The sequence below is a fragment of the Rhizoctonia solani genome, chromosome 2 (assembly GCF_016906535.1).
Source record: "Rhizoctonia solani chromosome 2, complete sequence".
NCBI lineage: Eukaryota > Fungi > Basidiomycota > Agaricomycetes > Cantharellales > Ceratobasidiaceae > Rhizoctonia > Rhizoctonia solani.
Window position 1 is genome coordinate 2,473,003 of NC_057371.1, and position 17,693 is coordinate 2,490,695.

At 47.5% G+C, this 17,693-nt stretch overlaps 6 protein-coding genes across 6 annotated transcripts; 3 read left to right on the plus strand and 3 right to left on the minus strand.

Annotated features, from left to right (window-relative positions):
• Positions 1-589: 589 nt before the first annotated feature.
• RhiXN_05388 (kinase domain protein) lies at positions 590-2,112 on the minus strand (the record flags this gene model as incomplete). The annotated part of the gene is made up of 5 exons (XM_043325204.1): positions 590-780; positions 828-993; positions 1,054-1,376; positions 1,429-1,769; positions 1,829-2,112. 5 exons carry the CDS (start codon positions 2,110-2,112, stop codon positions 590-592), a joined length of 1,305 nt encoding a protein of 434 aa, XP_043177623.1.
• Positions 2,113-2,945: 833 nt separating this feature from the next.
• On the minus strand, positions 2,946-6,927 carry RhiXN_05389 (Tyrosine kinase specific for activated; the record flags this gene model as incomplete). The annotated part of the gene is made up of 13 exons (XM_043325205.1): positions 2,946-3,093; positions 3,153-3,549; positions 3,601-3,669; positions 3,725-3,758; positions 3,815-3,877; positions 3,936-4,041; positions 4,095-4,298; positions 4,359-4,586; positions 5,403-5,571; positions 5,618-5,783; positions 5,847-6,163; positions 6,216-6,583; positions 6,632-6,927. 13 exons carry the CDS (start codon positions 6,925-6,927, stop codon positions 2,946-2,948), a joined length of 2,565 nt encoding a protein of 854 aa, XP_043177624.1.
• A 375-nt stretch (positions 6,928-7,302) lies between these two features.
• RhiXN_05390 (mRNA polyadenylation-like protein) lies at positions 7,303-8,962 on the plus strand (the record flags this gene model as incomplete). The annotated part of the gene is made up of 7 exons (XM_043325206.1): positions 7,303-7,477; positions 7,528-7,822; positions 7,874-8,013; positions 8,064-8,247; positions 8,300-8,426; positions 8,475-8,615; positions 8,678-8,962. The coding sequence occupies 7 exons, from the start codon at positions 7,303-7,305 to the stop codon at positions 8,960-8,962; spliced, it is 1,347 nt and encodes a 448-aa protein (XP_043177625.1).
• A 20-nt stretch (positions 8,963-8,982) lies between these two features.
• Positions 8,983-9,555, plus strand: RhiXN_05391 (uncharacterized protein; the record flags this gene model as incomplete). Its single annotated transcript, XM_043325207.1, has 1 exon — positions 8,983-9,555. One exon carries the CDS (start codon positions 8,983-8,985, stop codon positions 9,553-9,555), a length of 573 nt encoding a protein of 190 aa, XP_043177626.1.
• A 545-nt stretch (positions 9,556-10,100) lies between these two features.
• On the minus strand, positions 10,101-13,051 carry RhiXN_05392 (vacuolar protein sorting-associated protein 5; the record flags this gene model as incomplete). Its single annotated transcript, XM_043325208.1, has 10 exons — positions 10,101-10,154; positions 10,211-10,360; positions 10,417-10,451; positions 10,502-10,672; positions 10,723-10,816; positions 10,872-10,961; positions 11,015-11,287; positions 11,342-11,461; positions 11,515-12,698; positions 12,754-13,051. 10 exons carry the CDS (start codon positions 13,049-13,051, stop codon positions 10,101-10,103), a joined length of 2,469 nt encoding a protein of 822 aa, XP_043177627.1.
• Positions 13,052-13,388: 337 nt separating this feature from the next.
• Positions 13,389-13,716, plus strand: RhiXN_05393 (uncharacterized protein; the record flags this gene model as incomplete). The annotated part of the gene is made up of 2 exons (XM_043325209.1): positions 13,389-13,414; positions 13,464-13,716. 2 exons carry the CDS (start codon positions 13,389-13,391, stop codon positions 13,714-13,716), a joined length of 279 nt encoding a protein of 92 aa, XP_043177628.1.
• Positions 13,717-17,693: the final 3,977 nt, after the last annotated feature.

The following is a 17,693-nucleotide window of genomic DNA, read 5'->3' on the forward strand; positions in this document are numbered from 1 at the left end:
ATTAGGTAGTAATTCATCTTGTTTCTGCCTTTCCTTTTATATCTCAAAATTATGTTTGAATCTAATGATGTCATAGCCTAAAAATATTAAGCGTTCTTCTTCCTCATTCCCCATGAGGGTGAGTGGAACTCATGGTGGAGGTCAAGGTGGAGGTCAAGGTGGAGGTAGCCTTGTAACTTTATGTCGTGATTATTAAGTTAATACAAGATCGGGATTATTTACCCTGGTGAAGGTGGAGGTTGGAGATCAGATACCCCTCTGGCTTCGCCTAACTGACTGGATTAAATATCCGAAATTGAAATGGCCTATGCCTCCCGGAATATTGCACGTCCAGTTTGCTCAATTATCTGGGCGCTTAGCAATAGAGCAAGGATCCAGACGGAAACTCATTGGGGGGGGGAGATCGTTACTAGAGTATTTCAGTTCCGTAGTTGGACAGAATGGTATTTGTACTCCTAAAGAGTACCCAAGAGGCAATCCGTTTGCACCTCGCAACGGCATATATACGAGCACAGACATATTTTATGTGTAGATATATATCAACAAAAAAGCCCATAGCTTCGCTACAGTCGCATGAGATTCAAGTATCTTACTGCGGCGACTCCTGCCTCAGCCACGGATGCGCCAGCAACTCCCGAACCGACTTCCGCTTTAATGGATCCCAAGTCAGCATACCCCTCAGGAAGTCGAGAAAAAGGGGTCTGTCCTTTTTGGCTAGGGAGTCTACTCTCTTCTTGAGCTTTTTTGGTTGGGGAATTAAGTGTGGAAATTTGAAGTGTCCTGCGACTAGCTTAATATTATCTCGTACTAATAAAACCAATTCTCACCCTTTGAATCAAAATATAGGTAGGATTTTGAGCCTTGCGATCTGAGTGCTTCTGGAGGAGGTCCGAGGAGCCCAATAATCTCAGCTAGCTGCATCTCTTCTGTGTTCACCCATTCCATCAGATCGCGAACTTCAAGTAGCCCATCGCCTTGCAAAAGCTCCCATGTCTATTGACAAACCACCAAGTTCAACGCTAACGGTGGGATGATGCACGCTGCTTTACCTACCATGAGACCTAGATTCCATACATCTATACCATATCCAAAGGGGGTGCCAAGTAGTAACTCTGGCGCCTTATATCGGATCAGCTGGTTATTGATATGCTGAGTGGTATGTTCTCCGCCCAGAAATGTTGAGGCACCAAAATCAATAATCTTGGGAGGTCCCATCGGTGCCTGAGGGTCGAGTTCACCCATGTCTTGGCGGGAAAGGCAAATAGCTCGGCCATCAATTCGATAGGCTTGAGGCGTAAGAGAGAGTCCTTCATACACGAAACGCCTCAGAATTCGGGGGGATTCAATAGGTATTAAAATATTCTCGGTAGTCAGATCTGTATATGCTAGTTAGGCCAATTGAACAGACATAGTTCAAACCGAGCGCACCTCCATGAATAATATGGCATTGGTTATGGAGGTAGTCCAACCCACTGAGTACGAATCCAAGGATTGTCTTGACAAGGTCGGGCGAGAACTTACGTCCTTGCACTCTATCTTGTAAGACACACAAAGGCTCTCTCATGGGCTCGTAAACTTGCACAAGGTGTGTACCTTTCGGACCACGAAGTCTAAAACTATCAATAGGCGTGCGTAGAAATTGCCGACCCGGGTGCAAAGGATCCTCGCTGGCGATGCGGGCTGTAACGGTTACTTCATAGTCCGTAGATTTTACGGGTAGATCGTTGACTGATATTTTTAAGACCACATATTTATCTTGCCACCACCACCTACTTTGGTCATCAGAATTCAAGGATCAAGATTCCGGTTGGGAGGGTGATTTGCTCACCGACGAACGTCACGCGCGAGCCATACGGTGGATGTTGTTCCAAATCCCAACTTTGATATTAAATAAAAAGTTTCGTTCACTAACTCTCTAGATCTTGCGGGATAAAAAGATTCAGGTTTGTAAGAAGGGATAATTTCTTCGTCCCATTTGTTTAAGAAGAACGCGGCGACCCCACTTCTCTCCGACGCAGAGAAGTCCCCTGAGTTTCGGAGTAAGAGCCTCAGGGGAAGAAAGTGATTTCGATAAAAGTTAGAGCGCAAACGGTCGCGAATCAACCAAGACATTGTTGCTAGATTGAACTACAAGAATCACGAGTCGAACTGGAACAAAGTTCTAACAGACTCAAACGTTGTGGTCAAGCCATTCAGTAGGAAGTTCACGTGTATCGAAAACTTTGTTAATGATCAAGGCCATCTGAAAGTGGAACTATACTATCTGCTTTAAGAGCGCCAGGGCGCTACCAAAATGGGAACACTTATCGCGTCGCTTCTACTCGAGAAGGCCCAACGTGGAACTTACCATCACCAGTTTCTATTTTGAAATAATCACAATACAGAATAAACTGTGATACTGTAGAAATTATGAGTTACAAATGCCGTGGTGTGTGTATGTGTGCTGTAAACCAATTGCCTCTAAATTCAAAGGCGACTCTTCCCCTACAGTTTATTGATTTCCTACTAGTTGAGTCCTGCGAATCTCCAGTAATCACTTGGGCATTTCAAGCATAGATCACAGGAAACATTGAAGCACATTGAACCAGTTGGACCAGCCATGGGTAGTACGCACGACGGGAAGGTAAATGCTGTGGTATATGAGCCAGAGATCAGGATTATGACACTTTTCGCCGGCGGACTTGGGGGCAATCCCTGATTCGAGCAGTGTGGCGGATGCTAAAATGCTTTGATGGTTCAACTCACTAAGCTTATTTAAGCTCGGTAAAGTGATCAGGAGAAGCACTGGCAAGTGAAGAAAACGAATTCATTGACGAAAATCTTTTATAGGATTTCAAGTACCAGCGGGGAAAGCAAACTCAAGGAAAAACCTTTCCTCCCTGATGCACCCAACTTTGATATAAGATCCAGCCAGTAGTGTCCAACCAATACGCGCCCTTGACCGCTTAGAAAGGCTGGGCCAAAAGGTTGGTAGTGCCGGAAGGAGCACCAGTCACAACAGCGCGAGCACCGGCCTTCAGGGCTGAGGAGACCGCAGCAGGAGTTCCACCGCTGTTTCCGATACGGACAGCGATGTAGCCGGCCACGCGAGGACTATATGCGTCAAATCAAATCAATCACTATCCTCGAGATGCGTACAACTAGCTACTTACGAGGCCATCGAGGTACCAGAGATTGTGTTGGTGCGTGTGGTTCCGCCGATCCAGGCGCTCAGGATGTTTACACCAGGTGCCCACACGTCAAGAACGGAACCGTAGTTGGAGAACGACGCCTTACGGTTGCTCGAGTCAACAGCACCGACAGTGTTGGCAGCGGCAACACGAGCAGGAGAGGTGCTGCCAGCATCGACGTTGCTGTTTCCAGCAGCGACGGCAAAGTGGAGACCACCAGAAATGGCGCTGCTGACGGCCGAGTCGACGGCGGTGCTGGCACCACCACCGAGAGACAGGTTGGCGACCGAGGGACGACCGCTGGAGCGAGCCTGAGTGGCAGCCCAGTTGATTCCCGCAATCACATCCGAGTTAGTGCCAGAGCCAGCGTCGGACAGCACTAAGTACGATGTTAGATCGTGATTTACGTATCATTAGCAAGCCCACTCACCCTTGACGGCGATGATATTGGCCGAGGTAGCGACACCATAGCTGGCACCGACGGCAGTTCCGGCGGTGTCTGATACACACTATGGTGAGCATGGCCTTACTTCGCAGAAATCAATACCACTTACGGGTTCCGTGGCCATTGCCGTCCTGGTTGGCGTACTATTGATGTATAAGTATCACAAGTTTACCAGACCGCGAGGATGAAGAGTACTTACGCCACCGAAGGTAGCACCCCAGCGAGCACGCCCGCCGAAGCTCGAGTGAGCAGTGTAGATACCCTGTGGTACGGCATGGTCAGAATCCAATGTCGACCAGTAATAGTAAACATCAACGAACAGTGTCAATGCCGTATACATCGACGCCAGCACCGTTCGCACGCTTCTCGAGTCCCTCAGCAGCGGGAGCCCCACGAGCGACGAATGCAGAGGCCTCATCACCCTCCCTTTATATCGCCAGTCAGAACACAAAACAGCATTGAAAGAATCAAGCGCATACTCGTATTCAATGCTCATGATACCGTCCTCAACGATGTACTCGACATCGCTCGACTGGCGGATCAAGTCGAGGTCCTTGCCCTGGAGAGTGGCAGAGTAGCCGTGGAAGGCAGTGCTGTACTTGTGGCCGACCTTGCCGCCGTTGGTGATGGCAGAGATGAGCTTGTTGACATGTGCGTCGGTAGAAACACCATCCTTGAGTTTGCTGTTGGGAAAAAGTGATTAGTAAGATCAACTTATGCAAATCAATAATGCGAGCTCTTACATAATATAAGAGTTGGACTTGACCGGACCAGCGTACTTGCTGATGGGGACGTTGTTGGTGGGGGCAGCGAGAGCCGGAAGGACGGCCGCAAGGAGAGCAGCAGAGACGAAGGTGGCGCGCATAATAAAGAAGTAGGGAAAGAACTGAGACGACTGGACCAGGTAGCTTGCAACTAACTGCTGCTGGACTTCGGCGGTGTCGAATCCTTCTTTTATACTGGTTCGTAGGCTATAGAAGATACCATTGACTATAGTTCGCCATTGGGTATGGCTATCACGTCGGCTGCGCTACATGTGTAAGGAAGTCATGAAGTCGAAGGAGACATGCGGTGGGTACCCGCACGGCTTTGAAATGAACTTCGATGCTCACATGGAGGACCAGATATAGATGTTGCTTCATCAGACTTGGCGTCTCAAATCAGGTCAAAGAACCTGTATGCATGAAGTCTCGTTTGGCTTGCGCAATCGGGGCCAGACATTAGTACTAGTTTGGGCTATATGTTCATAAGAACTAGAATCGCGCATGTGGATCTTACTCACGAGGTGCACTATCTAACTACCACGCGTGTGTACTCGGCATCGCTGACGATTGCTGACTCATTGAGGTATATCTTTTTGGTGCTCGCATCATGACGGGAGAACATTAGTGATCCATCGAACCTGCAGTGCGAAGCATACAAACGTGACGGTTGTCACACCATTCATAGCTTCGAAGGTGTAACAGCAAATATGACTAATCAGCTTGATTACATTCCTTTTATGGAATATACACAACGACATATTGATCCTGGGCCAGTTTCTCGGAATGGTCGATCAATTAATGGGAAGTAAATTAGATAATCAAATTGAGCTACCTAACATAACAAAAGCGTAAAAATACAGCTAGAAGCGATCAAACTTCAAAAATCTAAACGTACCAAAAATTCGACAACCCTTATCCAAAATTGTACCGTTCATTCAAGCAAAGAAGTTGCCCGTTCCGATTAGCGAATATCACCCCGGTGACGCCCCGGCTCCGTCTTTTCCTCTAATCTATTGAACTAACCATCGATGTTCTATCAATTGCTTCACGCTCTTCCGTTCCAATGGATCCCACATAACAATGCCCTTCATAAAATCTAGAAACGCATCCTTCTCATCATGGCTCATCTTGTCCATGAACTTGGCTCCTAGCTGTCGGTGCTGCACAAGGAGATTGGGGTATTTAAATTTGCCTATATTTGGATCAGTCGAGGAGCGCTGTGTAGGAATGGATCATACCGCCAGAGTTAAAGTAGGATAAGGATGCTTTGCCTCTACTCAGCAATGAGCGCGGCGGAGGTCCAAGAAGGCTTGTCAGGTCTGCCAGCTGTTTCCGCATTGTCCTAATCTTGAATTCGGGATCGATGCCTTTGAAGAGTGGACTACCCGCCAAGAGCTCCCATACCTATCGACGCACTCCACATCAGTAAACAGTTACAATCGCAAGGACGAGATGATAGGAGCCTACAATCATCCCAACGTCCCAAATGTCACTCCCCGTCCCATCTTCGCACCCAAGAAGTATCTCCGGCGCCGCATAACTTGCAGGTTCAAAGAGCGGTCTCGATTTTCCTCCTAGCTCGACTGCTGTACCAAAATCGTGGATTTTTGGAGGCCCGACAGTTTTACCTGGGGCAAGTGGGCCAAAGTCTTCGTGTGACATGTGTATAATGTACCCTCCTGGAAGGACCTTGCTGGGAAAAGGATAAAGAGATTCGGACTTTTCGAGTGCGGCAAGCATGGATGAGTGCTCTAATGGTATCAAGATATTGGATAGGGTTAAGTCTTTCGACTTTTTAATATTTTTTAAGCTGATGGGGCGTGATCAAATACGCACCACGATGGACGATCCCGCATTCGTTATGCAAATAGTCCAACCCGCTCAGGATGAAGCTAATCAACGTCTTCACGAACCCGGGCTCACATTGTCTTTCATTGTTGACCAGTTCGAAGCGATCCAAAAATACAGAAAGAGGCTCCCGCATCGGGTCATAGACTAAAACGGGATGAATGCCTTTTTGACCTTTGACCTCGAACGCATCAACTGCAGTGCGGAGGAATTGCAGTCCAGGATGAGACGGGTTCTTGGTCACTATCCGATGCGAAATGTAAGATTCGTGCTTATGCTGTTTGATTGCTGACGAGTCGGAGAAGTAAGAGGTGGAGATTTTAAGCGTCACGTAGCGCGTTGATAACCAGCGCCACCTTAATCTCATTAGTCTTTTGTTTACAAGTACTTGCAGGGGAGCGCACCTCGTAATATCCTTCGCTAACCATACCGTAGATGAGTTTCCAAATCCTAATTTGGCCACTAACTTATATGTGTCATTCAAAACTTGGCCAACCGTAGCAGGGTACCAGTATGCAGGGTCAAATTTATATAATAGTTCCTCGTCGATTCGTCCCAAGTGAAGCAATCGCCCCATCTGATCATCACTGGGAGTAAATTTACGTGTTCCGAATGTGCGAGATAACGGCCGTGTCAAAATTGACCTGCGAAGACAACATAAACCTGGTCCAGGCCTAGTAGTTCCCAAGTAGCCCAGCATTGTTCTAGGATTTTAGAGCTGGATTATCGCCAGTTGTATTTTGTATCACCTCAAAGATCAAATGAGGTTCGTGTTAAAATAGATCCTGAGATTTAGGCGACAACAAACCGCAAAGATAGCAGGAGAACAAGGGTGTCCAAACCGGGTGGCGGGTGGCAACAAAGCATGTCACATCTGTAATTGGTCCTGCTCAGCCTATAGTTCAGGGTAGGCGGCGCTTAATAGTTAGGCGCGCAGCTCTTCCGACTCTCAACTCCACATCCACGCAACCACAACAGGTAAACCGTCTCTTCAATTTCCCAAAATTTAATCATTTGTTTCTGTGGGGTTTGTACACACTTGTGAATAACGCCGATAGTATTCATCATTATCTTTATGGCGTCATCTGTGTATTGGAAGTTCAAATCACAAAAGGACGAGTCGCGTGTGACGTTTGATGGACCAACGATCTCCGTCAGCGACCTCAAGCGCGAGATTATCCTACAGAATAACCTTGTTTCTTCAGCATCAGATTTTGACTTATTGATTGTCGACCCGACCACTGAGCAAGGTAAGCCCAGTCTATCGTATTTAATCTGGATTTTTACTGTTTTCTTTCAGAATTCAAGGATGACAACCAGCAGATCGCCCGCTCAACATCAGTGCTAGCCAAGCGACTCCCAGCAGCACGACCTGGCAAGGGAAAAGCAGCCCAATATGTTGTGGGAATTAACCCCGGCGATATTTCCCGCCCTGACTCGACCACTGCTGGTGCTAACCGCCCGACACCAAAACCACAGGAACTTCCACAGATCGTTGTACCGGAGGGAACGTCCGCGGATGAAGCTGCAGGGATTGCTGCCATGTTCCAGGCCTCCCAAGAGGTTTGGGATGAGACACAAGAGAAGATGGCCCAGTGAGTTGCATATTCTCTCTATTATTTTTCAGATCATTCACCGAGATGCAGAGCCACACCAGTATACACCAACCGGGGCGGCTTCCGGGGTGGTAAACCCTTCAATCAAGGAAATCGTGGTCAAGACGGTGCAAGGCAAGAGTCTAGGCCAGTTCCACCGGGATATATCTGTTACAGGTGTGCCAAGAAGGGTACGCCACCGCAGATAACACCTCGTATTTTTCTGAGATCTACTTTGTAGGTCATTGGATTCATGACTGTCCGACCAACGACGACAGAGACTGGGACAACCGCCCAAGAGTCAAACGTACGACAGGCATTCCTCGAAGCTTCTTGAAGACCGTTGAGCAGACTACGGATGCCCCGCTTGGACAGGGTGTAATGGTTACGCCCGACGGAGGATTTGTTGTTGCTCAGCCAGACTCGTAAGCCTTTACTCTTCTCTGCCCTATCCTCTCTGACTCGACTATTGATAAGTGTGGCCTGGCAAAAACAACGTGCACGTCCCAAGGTTCTGACCTCTGCCGAAATCTATCAAAATCCTGCCCCTGCTGCCCATTCATCTTTGGCTTGTCCGATCTGCGACCGTTTAACAAAGAATGCTGTGCGCACACCATGTTGCAAACAAACGTTCTGCGAGGAATGTATTCAGACGCATCTGCTCGAACATGATTTCGTGTGTAAATGTGGAAAAAAGATTGCTAGTTTTGATCGTCTTGAAATGGATGACAAGAGGCGCGAGAAAGTAGGAGAGGTCGTTAGGAGTATGATTGAAGAGAGCCGAAAAGAGAGTGTAAGCTGATCGCTTTCCTTTGACGCAATCATGATGTTTATCAGTATATGTATATTTTCTAGGCAAAACAGGAAGCTGAAGAATCCCAGCCAACCCCAGTTGCGACAACATCCTCTACACCTACTCCAGCCCCTGAAAAACCATCCACTCCTACAACAGCGAGCAACACTGGACCCGACCTCGCAGATCTCCAAGCCCAAATGGCCCAACTGTCGCAAATGCTTTCGAACCCCGGGTTACCGCAACAGGCTAAGCAGCAAGCACAACGACAAGCGGCCAAGATTGGAGCAGAGATTCAAAAGTTGATGAATTCCGGGAACGGTGTGGCAGATGGGGAATGCAAATGATGGGCGGGAATATGGCAGGAATGGGCGGTGGTATGGGGATGAATGGCATGGGTGGAATGGGTATGAATGGCATGGGAATGGGAGGTCCAATGGGTGGAATGGGTATGAGTGGTATGGGTATGAACGGTATGGGTATGCCTGGGAATATGAACATGGGAATGGGCATGGGTGGTATGGGTATGAACGGCATGAATGGCATGAACCCAGGGATGAACGGCATGAACATGGGTGGCATGGGTCCTGGGCCGGGAATGCGCGGTGGAATGGGTATGCCTAACATGGGTATGAATCATATGGGAATGGGAATGGGCGGTATGGGTGGTATGGGTATGAACCCCATGGGGATGGGGATGGGAGGTCCGATGGGTATGAATATGAACATGGGTATGATGCCCGGCCCAGGCCCGAACCCAATGATGAACCCACACCACGGCCAAAATTGGACAAACCCATACGCAAATCAGCAACCACTTGGGAACGAGAGCGCATACCAACGACTACCAGTCCATAATCGACGAAAGAAGCGTGATCGTCCGAGCGATTTTGTCGAAGTTGGGGGAGAACAGGCCAAAGTCCCGAGATATTGGGAATAATCTGCGTCTAGGATTGTCACAGGAATTTGTGTCTGAGTGTTGGGTGTATGACAAAACATGATCTTCTTCATTTGTTTGTGTACTTTTCTCTATTTATCATCTCTTACGCTCTATATGGATATCGATTTCGCTAGACAGGCCTTGCGTATTACGATGTACTATACACTAAAAATGATATCATATTATATTCTCTACTCAAGACGACAAGCATGGCGTATACATTTGAATACATTGGCGTCCCGGGTCTACGCCATGTGGTTCGATATCGAAGTTAACTTTGAGCTAGTACAGGCTTATCCTCTGACTTAGATGTTCTGTATTAGGTTGATTGAGGATCCCTCGAGACCGACGCAAGAGGCCTTCTTGGTAGTTTTCCATGGACTCAATAATCTGAGAGAAAGCTCAGCGCGTGCACAACCAAGGTATGCGTCTGGACGTCTCACTCACATCTTGTTGCCGTCGAATCATACCATCCAACAATAATTCCAAATTCTTTTTGAAGTCGTCAATCCGTTCTTTTTCAAACCGGGCCATCTCGACCTTGATCAGCGAGAACACTGATCGAATTCAAATTTGGCGTCGGCGGCGCGTTTTTCTGCCTGAAGAGTACAACTGATGAGCAATCCCCAGGACGTAAAAGATAGGGTATCCATACCTCCGCGACCTCATGCATCGACATTCCTACACGGTCCTGGGGGATTCGACCCTGTCGACGAGCCTTTTCGTGTGCCGTGCGCACACGTTTAGCCTCGGCATTGGCGTTTTGCCATGCCGCATGGAGGCGGATACGGGATGCAAAAGCAAGCTATAGAATAGACATTTTAGGCGGGATGATGCGGTGGGCGTTACGCAGTCGCTTACTCGAATAGAACCTATCAGTCGAATATACTCATCCACTAGAGTGTATGTTAAGTTAAGCTCAAACGACCGGGAATGTGGGACCTACCTATTCCCATGAGCAAGATGATGTCATCTTGTGACTGTTCCTCCTCAAGCTTGCGCGCCTTTTTCTGGACATCCGCCAAGGTAGCAAGAGATTGTGACAATTGTTTGCTTAAGTCCGAGTTTGAGAGGACCACAAGGGTCTCGGCAAACTCTCCCGTGGCAGCCGCAACCTCTGAGTCATGAATCAACGTAGAGCGATTGGAAGAAATAGGCAAGGCTCACCAGCCTGATTCTTGGACACAGTATCCACTGATTTGGCTAGCCCTCGCAATTGAGACTCCAGCGCGTCAACGTAGGATCGTTTGGTATCAAACCACTGAATTTAATTTCCCTTGAGGGCAAATGCACATTCAGAAAATAGATGTACGCACCTCGTCCGTTTCATAGAACTTGGGACCCGTGATGGAGGAGAGGAATCCCCCTGTCTTTTCCTGTGCAATCTCCGCCTTGCGGTGCTTGACCTGTTTAGGGCGGATTTGAGTTGATATCGCGTGATAGACAATAAATTGCTTACATCCAGCGCGAACGAATCGCTCTCGATAAAGAACTTGAAATCATCATCGGTGGATAAGAGGGGGTGATTGGCAATCTTTTGGATACAGTTATTAAGCGCCAGTCGCCTTTGTTCAACGAAAGCCCCCTGGAATCGCCCAAAGCCTTGCTTTTCAGGGACGGGCGGAACAAAAACTCCTGGTTTGTTAAACGACAAGGTTTCAAACAACCACAAGAAATCTGAGTATCTTCGCAATACCGACATATGGGGTTTGCGATGATGTGGCGAGTTGGTCTAGGATAAAACCATTTGTTTTCATATTGAAAGGTTATCTTGACAGTAACACACCTTAGTAGTAACCGTGTATACAATATATGGGTTTATAGGATCGCCCACTTTTTGAGGATCTCCTACAGTAATATGGAACGTGAATGGTCCATTTGATTCGCCAGATCGAGGTGTAGATTGCTTAGGGATCCAAAAGAGTCAAGAATACGTTAGATGAGCTACCAACTACTCACTTGGGGTGTCCCGGTGCTACTTCGGTCAGGATCGCCAGAACTTTCTCTCCTGCTATGTTCCGATTCGTTGGACTCGGAGGGCTTTCTGGAATGGCCAGAGGCAGAGCCTTCCTCTTTGCTACCCTGTTCTGGATGGGAACTCTGTCCTTTGAAGTGTGCCTCATTCTCTCCTCCCCATCCAGTTTGAGACGAATCTCCGCCCCATCCATCTGCCGAGTCTACTGCACCCCACCCGGCGGAGCGAGCTGTGGGCGGTAAACCAGCATCACGTATCTCAGTCGTTGATGAATTACTGCCCCATCCTGGATTTGGTACTTCTCCGCCAAGAGCAAGCCCACTAAAAGATTGCGTTAGATTCCGAGAGCTGGCAGCGGGTGTATCAAGCGGGGATACGATTCGTGCGTAGGCACCTGGACCAGGTGATGCTTGCGGGAGGTTAAGGAAAGTGCTGCCTTCAGGGTATAGAGATGAAGCAAGGCTATCAGAAGCTGAATGGGATGTAGGGGCTGGAACTACGGTTTCTCTAGAATCTACGGCACTAGGTGGCGCATTTGCTTCGGGGACACTAGAACCTAACGAGGGAACTGATGACGTTGGCGGTACCTTTCTTGGGGATTCCGCCCTGGCCGGGGATTCGGGCGAAACCGAAGATATCTTTGGGGTGGAGGCACCATCCTCTGGCACAGGAGGAGTTGCAGAGGCCGACCGTGGCAAAGATACTTGTTCCGCTGGCACTGAATTACGCTTTGGCTGCCTTGTTCCTGGATCTTCTATTGCAAGTAGGTCCCCCGATTTAGCGGGCGTAGTTTCGCTTGCTTCTGATACAACCTGTTGTTTGGGTGCAGGCACAGGGCCACGGACAGTTGAAGCCGAACGAGCTTTCGAGACGAGAGCTTCGAGGGGATCGGCCTTAGTAGAAGAAAATAGGGATCCAGAACGGGACTCCGAAGGTGCAGCTCCAGAAGTATTAGTCAACGAGCTCCGTTTTGGTTTATGGCGATTAATAAAACCACCCCCAAATGTAGAATCGTCGGGTTCGTCGAACAGACCAGCTTTCGATGGGGAAATCGGGACAGTAATAGGTGGTTTGGGAGCAGGAATTGACGAAACCGGAGAAGCGTTGGTATCTAAAGGTGGTGGTGCGGATTCTGGGAGGGTTGGCGTTGCTACTCGGTAATCAGATACTAAGGTGTCGTTGGTCGAGTAAAGTCAATATGATCCTGTTGTGGAGCAGAATACAACGTGGCGATTGGGGAATCCCGAGGAGGTGACGGAGGAGAGCTGAATTCTGGCTCTCTGTTAGACTGATTTCCACTTTCCACGCTGGCGTTTCATAGGCATGGTTTTGCGAGAAACTCGTACTGGGCGATTGCGCCTCCGGATCTCCATGGCTTGCCCATGGGTCATTTTCATTTGACCTTCCTATATCGGCAAACGGGTCCTCGAACGGATTCCCTAGATTAGGAGGAGCTGTCGTGCGACTGGACAGTAGATCGTCGAAGTCGCCCCCAAATCCATCTCCAAATCCACCGGACATTTTAGTTTAATTCTGAGAGAACGCTTAGAATTAGTCGCTTCGTTCCTATAAGTTCCACTCTTATGTAGATGAATTATACGGACCCACTACGATTAGTCTAGTATGCGTGCTGGTAACTAATCACGACACTCGAGTGGTGCGTATCCTTTTTCCAATTATCGAATGATCACTACGTATTAAGTTGTTAGGCCAAAACTAGCTAACTTCCGTCGAACAATGGATAGAAAACACGTTTGACATACCTTGGGCACCGTGGTGGTGGTGAGCGAACCTAGCTGCTTAGCGCCTTGATTACCTAACCGGACTCATCGTTGCTTTGATCCGGTAGTGAACCACCATGTCACGTACTTACCTGATCTCCAAGTAGCTCGCCACTTCTCCTTCTGCAATTTATTCTTACACAAACCACAAGGTATCTAGATCCTATTCTTGGTATCGCTACCGGAATTTTGGCCTATCAGCTCCATGAGTCTAACCCCCGCACGGCTCCTCCAGTTGGTGAGGACTTGAGAAGCTTAATGCGTTGGAAACAGAACATCGCTCGTCACGAGGAGCAGGTCGAGATGGAGCAATGGAACGAAATCGTGAGGCAATTGAATCTCAACGATGATGCCCAGAGCGGGACTGTACTTCAGGCAGAATCCGGCCCTACACGTGCCAGCTGAGTATCTTGTAAGTAATATTTATGCATCACTCACGGCACAGTCTTACCAACCTTATTACTAGTCAAAATTGAGCTCCCAGTAGCTTGTAATAAGTCATTTTAGTCAAAAGTACTTATATATTCAACATGTGAAAAAATCCGCCATGGCTAAATACGAGTTGTGCTATGTCATTCCATTGGGGGATTACATTGAACACGCATTCTTAGTCGCAATAGATGAACGTTTTCAGTAAGCCAACCAACTACTTTAACTCTATTTTGATATGGCCGAAGCGTAGGCCCTACAGCCCGGAGCACATACGTCTTTCACGATAACAACACGTTATACTCTCGTTTTCTTAAATTTGGCCGCCTTTTTGGGTGTTAAATGCACGCTTAAATGTGGGATATCCCCCGTAATGGATTGACACACAATAATTTCCCGATATGACACACTCATAGCTAATGATCCCACCGCCGTGCTAATGCTCCGGTATGGAGCAAGCTTCAGTCGCAACACCTGTAATATAAGTCGCCTTCTCACGCGTTGTGGCTGGTACTGTTGAGCTCCCCCTGATCCATTCTTCGGGAATCCTTGGGTCTAGAATACCCAGAAAGGATCAACAATATTATAATTGATCTGATCCATGCGGTGATAGAGGAATTGGCGATATGAGTGATTAACTAGCCATTCCACAATCTTTTTTGTTCCATAGAGTACCAAGCGTTTTGGCAACTGTTGCCACCCAATATCCAATGAGTCTATATGAGGCTAGACCCAGATTTCTCGTCCTTTTAACATCCCATGGGACAGCTTGGGTTTAATTGTACTTTCACCGATTCCAACGAATTAAAGAAGCGATAGGCCATGCCATGTAATCGCTCTGCCGTAACTTCAATGAGGAAATATTGAATTATCACACCCGCTCCGCATGATTCACGGGCTGGTCGATTTCCAGGAGGGGTAATCACAGACATGCAGCCTGCATCGGGCTTTCCTGTCTCATTTACACGTACTTATAATGCATACAGTCAAATATATTTCAGGCGACCAGTAGAGTTGGTAATCGATCTCCCTAATTATACATCTACTACTCATGGGTCGGGTTGGATTCATGCCTCTCAAACATCGTGGTACTAGATCATATTATGCTCACGCCACAATGTTGAATAAGAAAATCAATTGTTCGATTGCTTATATCCTCGGTTCGGTACGGAGAAACGTGTCCAGGGTCCTGAATGACATGTACAACTGGTTTGCGCCGCTAATTCGAATATATATGGAAGTTGCCTAGTTATAAAGTCCGAATTTTGTACTACTAACATCACCGCTCGCCAGATAAATCTGATAATCCTCCGGCGGTAGTGATGAGTATAAAGTCTAATAGTGGGACCCTCATAAGTGAAAACAAAAAACTGTAATCTTCAGGAAGATCTATCCTACTATATGATACCTTTCATCTCACTTTACTAGGACTGTAACCCAGGCCCTTTGCTGGAAGAACGCGGGCCAATAAGGCCTCGGAACACAGTCCTTGCGGCAGCTTGCGGTGCTATTCTTTATTTAGCCAACTACCGTAGCTCGACTCGTGGCGTCACACGGCCCCTACTACCCCATGCCGCAAACCTGTCGTACCAATCTCGAAGTATCCGTCATAGGACCCACTGGCCACAAGCGTGATGACTTTTCATTCTGTTTGCCTTTCGCCCAGACCTGGTCAGCGAGGCCAATTCCATAGCACGCTGCTGATCGGCAACAGTCCGGAATGGGCGTTGGAGTCCTCACCCCCTTCTAGAGGTCTCCCTAAACTATGCGTATGATACTCTTTATATAACCCGGAGATCTCCAACCCGGATTTCATTCGGCTGTTTCCTGTTCTCCTTTATTCCACGGATTCTTGACCGCTCAACATCAGCGAGCTCCAATGGCTCCTGGATTTTGGTGGTGTAGTTTTTTATAGTTTAATAACAGTTTCAATGTCTGTTGTTGATTAACGCCACTTGATCTATATTAGAGTAAAAGTGCCCGTCTTTTCGTACCAAGAGTCTGATACCTTGGACGAAAGACAATGTTCATGGCTACAGCGCGGAACTAAGTGATAGGGGGTTGTCCAGATAAGGCAAATTAGCAGAACAACAGCTTTAATCCGAAATCTCTGGGGTCAACCGTATATCGCTCACGAAAAAAGACGAATTGTAGAGACAGAGAGATTTCAAGAGGTTGGCATGATCGAACGTACGGCAAACCGATACCCATTTACCTATTCCACGCCTCCTTGTATCTATGCCCGATTATATACCGCCATCATTCAATTTATCTACTCAAACCGAACGTGGAGTCCGTCCTGCTACCCATGTGTTTTCAACCCAAAATTGACTCGTTGCAGGCAAGCTGTTGGACTTGCCTGCATGGCCCCGTGGTGAACGGGGTTGCTTGCTTAAGCTTGTGTCCCACACTGGCTTGGAAATATCGAAGGTGGGCTCATCACTATCATAAAACACGTGAGAGGCAGAATTCATGCGTATGCTCCCCCAGAAAGCCTGTCGTATTTCAGAGAATCTACTTACACCATTCAACCTTTGATACCCTCGTGGCCGGAGGCCCATCGCACGTGGGCATGCCAATCTGGACAGTGTAGCTCAACGACTCGTAGGGGCCAAGCGTTTTCAACGTTATCAACGTCACTCTATAATTTGGCGGAGGCTGCAGATTCTAGTTTAGTCCAACTGAATAAGAATCGACCATGCCATTGTCTCCTGTCAATGTATGTTCGTTCCCTATCGCCCTCGAACCCTGTCTCCAGAGGCGCTATATCACATAAACGGAGTCGGTGTGTCTTTACCCGGGGTTTCATTTCACAGTATGGGGATGCTGGAGTAGCGCACACAAGTTTAGTTCACCGGATATATCTTCAAAGGTCATATATTGAAGCCAAAGCAGAACGAAGAAATAAACAAGAATAATATATATAAGGAAATGCTACATTTTTGCAACTCCGGCTTAGGCTCCAGTTGAATGGCACTCTACATTGGGAATTGGAGATAAAGTACGAGGTTGGTTATGATCTGGGGGAAAACTAGGGTTTGGCTTGCTTTGCAACTTTGGTCTGGGTGGAGATACATCCGTTTAAGGGTTGTTATATCCGACTAGCTTAATGTGTTTGTATCGCTGACCCCCGAGGCTTATTTCGGTACCTTTTACTAATCCCGATGTTGTATGAGCCGTCCGTCGGAAACTTGCGCAGTTGCGGTTCATCCTCAGAAGCGTACCGAGATTCTTCCAAGCTTTACGTCTAAATTGACATCCCCAATTTTGTTGTGCTTATTGACTAATTACAGTATTGAGTACGCCTAAGTTGGTAGTATTACACAAGGGGCCATAATAGCATCCGAATATTATTGAATGGATCGATCAGAATCAGATGCGTTCCGATCCAAACAAAGATCATTATCCTCGAAGGGATACTGGAAGACTTAGCTATCAATAGTCAAAACAGGCAGTACCGATGGACGGGATTTTCTTCCTTTCTGATTCCTGTAAATCGGAATCTTGAGTGGATAATTCCTCTGCCTTAGGTAAACTGGATTCATTGCAATGAATCCTTTCATACAAAGGTGACCAAAAATTTGTTAAGTTACAGTTAGAGACATTGAGTTTGTACATAAACCATGCAGAAGTGCCGACTCTGACCCCGGATGCTAAAAAGCTTAATCGTCTTGCTTCCAGAGCCATCGGGGCTGGGTCCACGTTCCGAGATTCAATCCAAACACGTTGAATCTATCAATCACCCCGGGCTATGGAGATCGAACCATGCCACGCATGATGGAGCTCATCGATAACTGAATGCAACTTATTCATTTCTGTGCATCAGTCTTTTTTCGGCGCCATTTTATTTGTTTCTGAATTGCTGTCTTTGAAAGTTAAGGGGACCAAGTCAGTCGAGTGTGGTCCACGATGCGCATCAGTGTAGTACCCTAGACATCATCGGCTCGTTTTTG